At 39.8% G+C, this 11,973-nt stretch overlaps 1 protein-coding gene across 1 annotated transcript; it reads right to left on the reverse strand.

Moving 5' to 3' along the window:
• Positions 1-4,515: 4,515 nt before the first annotated feature.
• LOC139397369 (zinc finger protein 85-like) lies at positions 4,516-9,798 on the reverse strand. The gene is made up of 3 exons (XM_071144128.1): positions 9,781-9,798; positions 6,263-6,440; positions 4,516-5,655 (listed from the first exon to the last, which is right to left on the reverse strand). The coding sequence occupies exons 1-3, from the start codon at positions 9,787-9,789 to the stop codon at positions 4,907-4,909; spliced, it is 936 nt and encodes a 311-aa protein (XP_071000229.1). The 5' UTR covers positions 9,790-9,798; the 3' UTR covers positions 4,516-4,906.
• Between the last annotated feature and the right edge of the window lie 2,175 nt (positions 9,799-11,973).

The following is an 11,973-nucleotide window of genomic DNA, read 5'->3' on the forward strand; positions in this document are numbered from 1 at the left end:
AATCAGACTTCTGCAGTGGCCATACACAATGGCCATTTTAGCATGTAAATCTTGGTGGGGCAAAGCCTACGTTTTTTGAGGGGGATGAATACCAGCAAGGCAACAACACAACACTAAACAATACATTAATTGCACTATAACAGTGACAACTGGTTCCCAGAAACTATTAAGGCCTACATAAAGCTGTCCCAGCAGAAGAGCTTTATTTTCAGCACCATGGAGTGAATCCTTGTCATGCTATCAGCGGAGCCTTGTCGGGCAGCGAAACATTTCATTCAGCCTCATTTACCTCCTTTAAAAAAAAGAAGGCTGATATGGCTGACTTGCTTTAACAAATGTGGTTTCTACTGACAATTGAGATGTACAAACTATGGCATAATCAATCAAATGTATTTATTAAGCCCTTCTTACATCAGCTGATGTCACAAAGACCTGTACAGAAACCCAAGGGGAATGATGGGGAACAATGAACGGATAAGAGGCAATCCAATTTTGATTAAGACGATGAGCAACATAGTAGTAGTCAACGTAAACATGGGCGTAGTCAACATAACTATTTGTTTAGCACTTTTAAAATGAACAGGAACAGAATTCAGAACATGCGCCGTTCTTACAGTATCATCCCTGTACACCAAGTCAGAATCATAGGATAAATAAAGGGGGCATATAAGCAGACAATGAAAGCTTTTACAATATTTGATGATATTTCACTGAAAACGGGCTATAGGCCACATGTCAGAACAGTAGGCTAAGTTATGACTGGGTAAGGGATCAAATTATTAGGGTAAAGCACATGGGCTACTAACAGCTTACTACACAACATACATTTAGTATTAATTACTTTCTTAGCTACAGTATACATATCTCCCTGGCATATTGTTGCTGAGCATATTATATTATCATTAATGCAGCAGCATACAATACATTTTTGGACTCACTTTGTGCTATGCTCACTTGAACAGGAAGGTGGCATGGGCAAATTTTGTCATCAAAGTCTGTCTTCCTCTGGATTTATGATACTTTCAAGTCAACTGAAAACTGGGAAAAAAACAAGGTTGTATCATGACGTCAGTGATCTTCAGGTCGGAGCTCTAGAAAAAGAGGCCAGAGTTTCTGACTTGGAATTCCGAGGTGGATGACCATTCAACACGTATTTTCCCGGTCGGGGCTTGCGTTTTTCCGAGTTCCCAGTTGTCTTGAACTCATAGAAGTCTGACATTTCCCAGTTCAGTTTCCAGTTGTTTTAAATGCGGCAGAAGTCCTGCTGGATTGACAGCATGGCCAATATATTCAACAGTTTCTGGCCCACGATGTTGTATGTGTATGTTTATCCTTTTAAGCTTGGAAAAGAGACCAGACTTGGACCACGCACCCGCTCCACTGAATAGTAGGCTAGTGATTGCTTTGCAACGCTTGCAGTTATACACTGATTCCTTTCAAACCACTCATTGTTGAATTAGCTTTTTCCAACTTGTTGTGTAATGTTTGTCCAATGGCTGATGAGCACCGATACGTATTATCTATAATTTATCTTCACTCTGCGGTCCGACTCATCCCAAACCATCTCAATTTGGTTGAGGTCTGGGGATTGTGGAGGCCAGGTCATCTGATGCAGCACTCCATCACTCTCCTTCTTGGTAAAATAGCCCTTACACAGCCTGGAGGTTTGTTGGGTCATTGTCCTGTTGAAAAACAAATGATAGTCCCACTAAGCCCTAACCAGATGGGATAGCATACCGCTGCAGAATGCGGTGGTAGCCATGCTGGTTAAGTGTGCCTTGAATTCTAAATAAATAAATAAGTGTCACTAGCAAAGCACCCCCACACCATAACACCTCCTCCATGCGTCACGGTGGGAAATACACATGCGGAGATGTTTTAATCAATTACTTTGTAATGTGATTATATTTACTATAGTTTCATCTAAAAAGGATAACTTCAATGTTTTACAATTTAAATGTTTCTGAAAAATCACTGAGGAGGGTCCTCCCCTTCCTCCGGAGGAGCCTCCACTGATACACACCCCCAACAGACACCAGTTAGTCACCCAGATAATCCCCTCCTTACTAATACCTAACAAGCTCAAAAACTAACAAATCACAAAGCCAGATAACAGCTGGCTAATTACATTGATATGCTTTGGAATGTCTAGCCAGCGTATCAGGAAAGATAGCAAGATTTTGGTTTAGATATACAAATGTAGTTTACTAGCTAGCTAGTTTGTTAGCGACCTTACATCCGATTTGTCCTCTTTTCTGCTGCTCTGATGTTGGCTGACTGGATGCCTTCATCTTTGAAATGAAGAGGAAAAAAAAGAGGGAAAACATTATTTGATAGAAGAGCATCACTTCTCAATGTTGGACGACATGGCAACCCAATGAGTTGAGACTTCAGGTCCGTTTTCAAAATCCTCTGGTTCAAAGTTGTGGCTACAAACAAACATTTAGATATTTCTCACATCAACTGGATAAACCTTCACAGGGCGGTTCTCCAAGTCCTGAAATCGCTATGAATTCTGGATATTGTGATTTGCTTACAACCAGAAAATGTAGCAAGCCCGTTTCTACAAGTGAGATACAGAAACACATACACTGAGAAGACAAAACATTAGGAACACCTGCTCTTTCCATTACATAGACTGAACAGGTGAATCCAAGTGAAAGATGTGATCACTTATTGATGTCACTTGTTAAAGCCACTTCAAATCAATGTAGATGAAGGGGAGGAGACAGGTTAAAAAGGGATTTTTAAGCCTCGGGACAATTGAGACATGTATTGTGTATGTGTGCCATTGATGTTGAATGTGCAAGAAAAACATATTGAAGTGCCTTTGAACAGAGTATGGTAGTAGGTGCCAGGAGCACCGGTTTGTCTCAAGAACTGCAACCTAAAGGACATCCAGCAAACTTGACACAACTGTGGGAAGCATTGAGTCAACATGGGTCAGCATCCCTGTGGAACACTTTTGACACCTTGTGGAGTCCATTCAAAAAATACATTGAGGGTTTTCTAAGGGTAAAGGGGGGTGGGGGCAACTCAACATTAGGAAAGTGTTCTCAATATTTTGTGCACTCAGTGTATACAGGTAAGTCTGTATTCTAAAGGTCGAAGATCAAAGTTCTGTTGATCTGAATGGACAGCTGTGAATCTAAGCTTTCCAATATGATTAAAGGGTAAACATGAGTAATAACCTGTATGCTGACATTGTCATAGGGTAAAACCCCGATTGGGAAAACTGAATGGGATGGAGGGATGAATAGAAAGAGTGATAACACACAGAAAGCTACCATTGATGCAATGATAGAACACATTTTACTCCAGGGACATAGACCTTAAAACAAATCTATGAGACATTTTCACCCCAATTGAGACAACCGATCACCCTGGCTCATTGACTATAAGGCCTACAGATACATTCTGTTTATTTTTTATCATTATGTATGTATATATATATAAAATTGTACAGGCGTGTATATTTCAATTATGACGTTATTTTACTTTTAGAAGTGTGTGTATTGTTAGATATTACTGCACTGTTCAAGCTAGGAACACAAGCATTTCCACACCGGCAATAACATCTGCTAAATATATGCATGTGACCAATACGATTTGAAGATTAGAGTGCATGTTTGTGTGTGTCACGCCCAGACTTTAGATATCCCTGTTTTTCTATATATTTTGGTTAGGTCAGGGTGTGTCTAGAATGGGTACTCTAGTTTTGTTCTTCTAGGGTTTTTGTATGTCTATGTTGGCCTGATATGGTTCCCAATCAGAGACAGCTGTTTATCGTGGCCTCTGATTGGGGATCATATTTAGGTCGCCATTTCCCTTTTGTGTTTGTGGGATCTTGTCTACATTGAGTTGCCTGAGTGCACACCAGTAGCTTCACATTTCATTTATGCTTTGAGTTTCTCTTTATTAAAAATATGTGGAACTCTATTCACGCCTGGTCTACTCATTACGACGAACGTGACAGTGTGAGTACAGGTGAATAGGTTTGTAATTGGTGGAGGGTGGTATGTGCATTAACATTAGTGTAGTAACACAAACATTAGTTTAGGTGTTATATGATCAGGTTGAAGTCATTATGTTATTCATTTAAAAATGTGTTACTCACCTGATAACGTAACTTATTACATTAAGTGGAAAAAGTCATACTATAACAAATTATCATATTAACCAGGAAGATATTACATTTACTGGTTTTATTACATTAAATCTAAAAGTTATTACATGAACTATTGTTACAAGACAGCATACATAGTTCTTTCCTTGACCTCATGAATATTATTATTCAATGCCTCATTGATTAGTTTTAGGATCATTTTAATGAATGTAGATATACATTTAAAAAATGAAAGTGATAAGTTCTTGTTTAGAAGATAATTTATTTAAAAATGAATATACACCTATTGTTGAAACATTATTCTACATGAAGACATTATAATAGTATCATGTGTATGAAAGATACAATTATCAACACACCCCCCCCCCCCCCCCACACAGGTTCACTATAACATTTTATATGATAACATTTATCCATTTAGATCCCAATGTGTGATATTACATAGACACAGGGGAGACCTGATCCTAGATCAGAGCTGCATATTATGCTGCACAGAGGTTACCATGGTGATCAGACTAAGGCAACTGTTTAAGAATGGGAGATGGATATGATTGTTCACTAGATGTTTTCTATTGGTCCTTTATTTATGGGTCTGAAACCAGTGCTGGAAGAGAGGGAGAGGAAATACAGCATGTTTTTGTTTGATGGTGGTTTTTCTCTTTCATTGGCCCTAAATAAAAAAGCTCTTCCCACCTAGACAGACATAAGGTTCCTTCTCCAGTGTGTGTTCACTGGTGTGAATAAAGGGTCCATAACTGACTGAAACGCTTCCCACACTGATCACAGATATAAGGCTTCTTTCTCTCCAGTGTGTGTTAGCTTGTGTTTAGTCAGGGAGAAAGTTTGAGAAAAGCTCTTTCCACACTGATCACAGCTATAAGGTTTCTCTCCAGTGTGTGTTCGCTGGTGTCTAGTCAGGGTGGAAGCTCGAGCAAAGCCTTTTCCACATAGACAGACGTAAGGTCTCTCTCCAGTGTGTGTTAGCTTGTGTGTAGTCAGCTCTCCTGACTGATTGAATCTCTTCCCACATTGATCACAGCTATAAGGCCTCTGGCCAGTGTGTGTTCGCTGGTGTGTAGTCAGGTGGCCTGACTGATTGAATCTCTTCCTACACTGATCACAGCTGTAAGGTTTCTCTCCAGTGTGTAAACGCTTGTGTATGGTCAGGCCTCCTGAATTAGCAAAGCTTTTCCCACAATCAAGGCAGGGGTAAGGCCTCTCCCCTGTATGAATTTTCAGATGATATTTTAAGGCATTAGATGCAGTAAAACCCCTCCCACACTGAGAGCAGCAGTATGGTTTCTCTCCAGTGTGAATCTGCTGGTGAATTAAGGACCTCAGTCTAGTAAAATTCTTCCCAAAGTCAGAGTAACAGTGGTGAGGTTTCTTCACTGTATTTCTCTGCTGGTGTATCTTGAGGTGATCTGATCTGGAGAGACACTTCTCTGCCTCTTCAGCAACATGATGTTGTTGAGGCTCCCCAGATGATAAGTACCTTCCATTGAAAGAGCGATGGTTATGGGAGTCCCCTTTGAAACAAAAGACATTGAGTAACTAGGTTTTGGAAATATGGGTCCATAAACATATAATATAGCAACATACACTCAGCGGACAGTTTATTCGGTCCACCCCCCCTTTCACAAAAATTGATCGCTCCTACATACAGTGGGTCATGTGGCGGTGAGTCCATTGACCCATCCAGCCTGGTGTCAACGGTACAGGCGGTGATCTGGTGTGGAGAATGTTTTCCAGGCACACTTTAGGTCCCTTGATACCAATTGAGCATTGATTGAACGCTACAACGTATCTGAACATTGTTGCTGAGCAAACCCAATAGAGTATCTTTGGGACGAGATGGAACGGGCTGTTGGCAGCATGAATGTGTAGCCGTCCAATCTGCAGCAACTGCGTAATGCCATCGCGTTAGAATGGACCAACATCTCTGGGGAACGTTTGACACCTTGTAGAACCAATGCACCAAAGAATTCCGGCTGTTCTGGAGGCAAAGGAGGGTCCGACCCAGTACTAGATGGGTGACCTAATAAACTAGTAACTGAGTGTATATATTTTTTTATCAAATCAACAGAAGTTGCAGAATCAGATTGTAGTCTAATCCACACACCCCATTGTTCTTACTTGATGAAATCAAATCTCCATCCTCGTGTCCTTCTCTCACAGCTCCACTCTGCCCTGCTGTTTTCCTGCAGTCGACCAGCCGCACCGACACCCTCTTCAGACCCAACAGTAAAGCGCTACCGGAAGAGTTGCAACCCGGGGACTCTGGCAGGGTGGAGGGGGACGGACTAGCTCTATCCTGGTAAACACAGGAAGTATTGTACATAGAATATCATTAGACCAAACGTTTGATTACTTTAGTCTAAATCTCTGATTGACAGGAGGTATTATAAGGATGCACCATTCTCCTGAAGTGTGTCATCGTTCACTACTTTACACATATGTACAGTTTCTCAATCACGTCGGCCAATTTTTCAAATGGAAGTGGTATATATTTTTGTAATATCCAGTCTGATGTTCAGAACCTTTGATTCAACATTCAGTGGAGTTGAACACATCTTTCACCCTGAGTTAATGATGGTTAACACAGAATTTAAGTGTCACGTAATTGGTCAGTCACTCGATTAAATTCTGGGTTCATACATATTGGGAGAGATTAGGAGATGCTAGAACGAGGAGCAGAACCGGAATGAAGAGCTCCCCAGTCTCTCTCGAAATGTGAAAGATGGTAACACCTGCTAAATCATGATATGTTCAAATAACCAGTGATGAAAAACCTAAACACCAGAACTATTGCTGCTAGTTATCCCACTTGGAGCATGTTGAGAAAATGTTAGTCTCATAGTTTCAGTATCCATATACAGTACATACATAGAAGAAACCATCAGTTATGGGGGTATTGTAACATGTAGTAGAAACCTACAGTAAAAAGGTATTGTGTAGCCTGGTGCAATTTCTGCCCCATGCAACATTGCTCAAGATCCACTTTATGTGACTTGTTACTGTAACAGCATCCTCATCTAAAAATCAACAGCTTACAGTGTATCAACAACATTCAGATAATGAATGGAATAAACTAATTTATTTTAGTACAAAAAAAAAAAAACGTAAACTACACACTATATAATTCTGGTTTCGTAGTTCAGTTTTTAGCAGTTTAAAAACAAATGACAGGAAAATATTTTTAAGCTTGAAACAGATTTTTGTGCTTAGAGTTGTGAAAATTGTACCAAAGAGAAACACAATTAGATTGGAGTCATGGCTAGTGGGTGTATCCACGATATGTTTTATACCAGTCATTTAATTTCCAATCAGTGAAGGGAAGTGAATAAGTGCACAGTTAGGGAGGAAGGAAAGATAACTAGGGATTCCTTAACATATTATGTAGGCAGAAGGAGATCTAGCGTGAGGGCCATGGGTTTGATGTTAGCCTACCATTATTTAGCCCTATAAAACATTAACGCTATACAATATGGTCAATTTATATGATTAAATTAAATCCTGAAATTGGTCTAGGCGGTTGTTGCTTATTTTATAAAGCAATGTACCCTACAGATGTCTGTGACTATACCTCCTTGAGGGGACCCCTGGGACTGGTAGCTACACAACTGGTGGGAGAAGGACCAGGTTCTTCAAAATTATTCATTTATTTAGTAAGTTATTTATTAAGTTAATAGTTTAAATTAAGTTAACACACAGCCGGGACTTGAGGTAGCTATACAATAAGAATCCAACAATGATGCATGTTGTCTACATTTTAAAAAGTCTAATACATCTGTAGGCAGGAATTAAGAAACATTAGGAAACGGGAAACATTCCAAAGAACAGAATAGCATATTCTGAGTTTAAACGTAGATTCAGCGATATGATGTAGGCTATATGCACAAAGTAAACAGCTACATTACCGAAATCACCAAAAACGTTGAAGTGCGAGGCTAAACTAGCTAGCTTGCTTTCAGCTGACTGTTGTTAACAAGCGAGCTACAGAGGCTAGCTGCTGGACTTTGGACAAGCAAGCTAAGTTTATATAGCAGCTGTACAGTTTCCAAGTTGCTGACCCGTTCAGATAGAACTCTGAGATTTGCCTGAAAAGAAATGAGCCATATCAGAAAAGCTACAAAAAGGTCGCACATCGTTGGTTCTTAGTGGACTGAAATGTGCACGCAACATGTAATAAAACCGGTTGCAGATACAAAGTTAAATGTTTAAGTCCAATGGTCACTTTATGGAAGCTATGGTGCTGTTTTAATCCTATGAAAGAATTTCAGCTAAATAGGCACAGGAAATACTGAAAACCCACGACTATAATATAATGGAATATAACACAACATATAAAATAATAATTGCCCCAATGAAATGTTTTACCAGTGCATAGCGCGATGCGCATCTCAGTTACTTCTCAGGAAGATTAATAATTTCGAAAATTGGTTATTAACTAGCTGGCCTGGCGCATCCTTGACTATGAATGGAAATTAGGCTAGGCGAGCAAGTATTCTAGCCAGGTAACCTAGGACAACAAAAAATACAAGATCCTTGACTATGAATGGAAATTAGGCTAGGCGAGCAAGTATTCTAGCCAGGTAACCTAGGACAACAAAAAATACAAGATCCTTGACTATGAATGGAAATTAGGCTAGGCGAGCAAGTATTCTAGCCAGGTAACCTAGGACAACAAAAAATACAAGATCCTTGACTATGAATGGAAATTAGGCTAGGCGAGCAAACATTCTAGCCAGGTAACTTAGGACAACAAAAAATACAAGATCCTTGACTATGAATGGAAATTAGGCTAGGCGAGCAAGTATTCTAGCCAGGTAACCTAGGACAACAAAAAATACAAGATCCTTGACTATGAATGGAAATTAGGCTAGGCGAGCAAACATTCTAGCCAGGTAACCTAGGACAACAAAAAATACAAGCGTGACAGAGTCATAGACCGTTCAGCGAACATGAAAGAGGAGGATGGCATTAGCGTTTCTCTACAAATTGGGTGCGTGAACATGTTTTTTTCTACTTGCACTCACACACAGATATCAGTACCATGGATAGACATATTTAGCTTAGGTTGATCGGACTAAATCGCTGTTGGTATCTTTTAGTTGTCAATTTAGTAGACTAGGTATTGGTGATTAGATGATGTTGAAGTTGAAATGGTGCTTAAATAGTGGAGGCAGCCTCTGTTTTCTTTGCGACTTGAGGTAACTCTAAATCAATATTTGTTTACAAGTCCGATTTTTATTTTATTTAAATAGGCAAGTAAATTACAAGCAAAATATTTTGTGCTCTCCGTCTCTGCCTTCTTGTATCGGCTGTGTCCAGGCATATGAACTAACAGCATCAAACAACACAATCACAACACGTAGGTTGTAATGGCATAGGTTTCTGGATTGGCTTCCATGTAAAAACAACATTCTGGCTTATTTCTCCATGGTTCTGACTTTACCTGCTCGTTGCGCATTGCCTTGTATCAATGTGTGCTTTAGGCTAGTAGGCTACTTCGCTGAAGGACAAAATATCCCAAGTGTTTATTACCATCATTGTTTTTGTCCAGCTGTTCAAATGGAATGAATGATATGGAAGATCGAAGATAAACTAGGCCAATACATTTTATACTGTTAATAAAAGTAAACCAAACGTACCCGATCCATCGTCGAAGCTATTCTTTCTTCAACGTTTCTTCAAATAAAATAAAAAATGACAGTAAATGTGTACCGTACACTAGTTATTCTTTGTCATAGCATGCATATAAAGAACAGCTAGACCAGAGCAATCAAACGTAATTTTAAATATCACAACTCGACTTAAATTGTGACAAATAAATGTCTGATGTAGGCTAATCTTACTTCAGGAAGATCATGGATAATATTTTACATTATCTATTAGAGTCAATAACACGTTCAACACCCTATCCACCAATATTCCTGTTGTCTGTTCGTCTAACTCTACCCGAGAGTCTGTTGGAACAACGTCCCCTTCGAAAGTCCAGATAGTTAATTGTCTGAGGCCCAGTAAGTGTAGCCTAAAAAATACCAGACAAATTACAAGCTATACATACAAGCTAGCCTTGTAAATACAAGACGGATTACCGCTGCGCTATCCGTGCAACGAACCAGTAAAACCCGATGTATGTTCAATCCGACGTCTGCAGCGGCCATGCAGCATTTACAGCAATGCAACCTCCGCAGTAGTCGGTGCATTCATACTTCTTCCGCTTCACGCAGCAGACTCAAAGCTGTGGTGAAGGAAGTGGTATTCTTCTTCTTTGGCATTATGGCGGTCCGCATACAATTGTAATAGATGCATGCAGCTAAATACTGTATTGGCTGTGTATCAGCCTACTACTCTGTCGTCTGAATTCATTACGCTTTGGGAAAAAACAACTATCTAGTGCTGCACAGGGGTGGAAAAAATACCTAATCGTCATACTTGAGTAAAAGATATCTTAATAGAAAATGACTAAAGTAAACGTTGGAAGTCACCCAGTAAAATACTACTTAAGTACTTTACACCACTGACCCTACACCCATTAAAACCTCATTATCCCGCAACTTTGGCCCTCCTCTCAGGATCCCTCTTCCTCTAGTACTCTCTTGACTGCCTCAGCATACAACACCTTCTGCACTACTGTGATCCTGGTAACCTCAACCTGTCTTTCTCTCACTGGACACATCTGATCTCCAGCACCATGTGTACCCCTACAGTTTATACACACAACTTTTTACATCAATACTACACATTCCTTTCTATCAGGTCCTCCTGCACACTTCCCACATCTAGGAATCTCCCTGATACACATTGCTGGAAGGAAGTAGTCAAGGAAGTGACTTTGTGTTTATACAGGATGTACCACCTCCCACCTACCATCAACCAATCATGTCAATGTGGAGATACAGTGGCAAGAGAAAGTATGTGAACCCGTTGGAATTACCTGTATTTCTGCATAAATTGGTCATACAATTTGATCTTCATCTAAGTCAACAATAGACAGTCTGCTTAAACTAATAACACACAAACAATTATACATTTTCATGTCTTTATTGAACACACAGTGTGAACATTCACAGGGTGGGAAAAGTATTTAATAACTGGTTGACCCTCCTTTGGCAGCAATAACCTCAACAAAATGTTTTCTGTAGTTGTGGATCAGACCTGCAAAACAGTCAGGAGGAATTGTAGACCATTCCTCTTTACAAAACTGTTTCAGTTCAGCAATATTCTTGGGATGTCTGGTGTGAACCGCTCTCGAGGTCATGCCACAGCATCTCAATCAGATTGAGGTCAGAACTCCGACTGAGCCACTCCAGAAGGCGTATTTTCTTCTGTTGAAGCCATTCTGTTGATTTACTTCTGTGTTCTGGGTCATTGTCCTATTGCATCACCCAACATTATTCTCTTGCAAAATGTTTTGGCAAAATTAATTCCCAAGTTCTGTTGATGATAGCAAGCCTTCCAGGCCCCGAGGCAGCAAAGCAGCCCCAAATCATGATGCTCCCTCCAAATCAAATCAAAGTTTGTCACGTGCACCGAATACAACAGGTGTAGGTAGACCTTTCAGTGAAATGCTGAATACAACAGGTGTAGGTAGACCTTTCAGTGAAATGCCTACTTACAGGCTCTAACCAGCAGTGCAATTTCATAAATAAATAAATAAATATATATAATTATAAAAAGGGATTAGGTGAAAAATAGGTAATGAAATAAAAACAACAGTACAAAGACAGTGAAATTACAGTAGCGAGGCCATTATACAGTAGGGAGGCCATATACAGTAGTGAGGCTATATACAGGCACCGGTTAGTCGGGCTAATTGAGGTAGTATGTACATGTAGATA

Source organism: Oncorhynchus clarkii, unplaced genomic scaffold (genome assembly GCF_045791955.1).
Source record: "Oncorhynchus clarkii lewisi isolate Uvic-CL-2024 unplaced genomic scaffold, UVic_Ocla_1.0 unplaced_contig_1461_pilon_pilon, whole genome shotgun sequence".
NCBI classification, from domain to species: domain Eukaryota; kingdom Metazoa; phylum Chordata; class Actinopteri; order Salmoniformes; family Salmonidae; genus Oncorhynchus; species Oncorhynchus clarkii.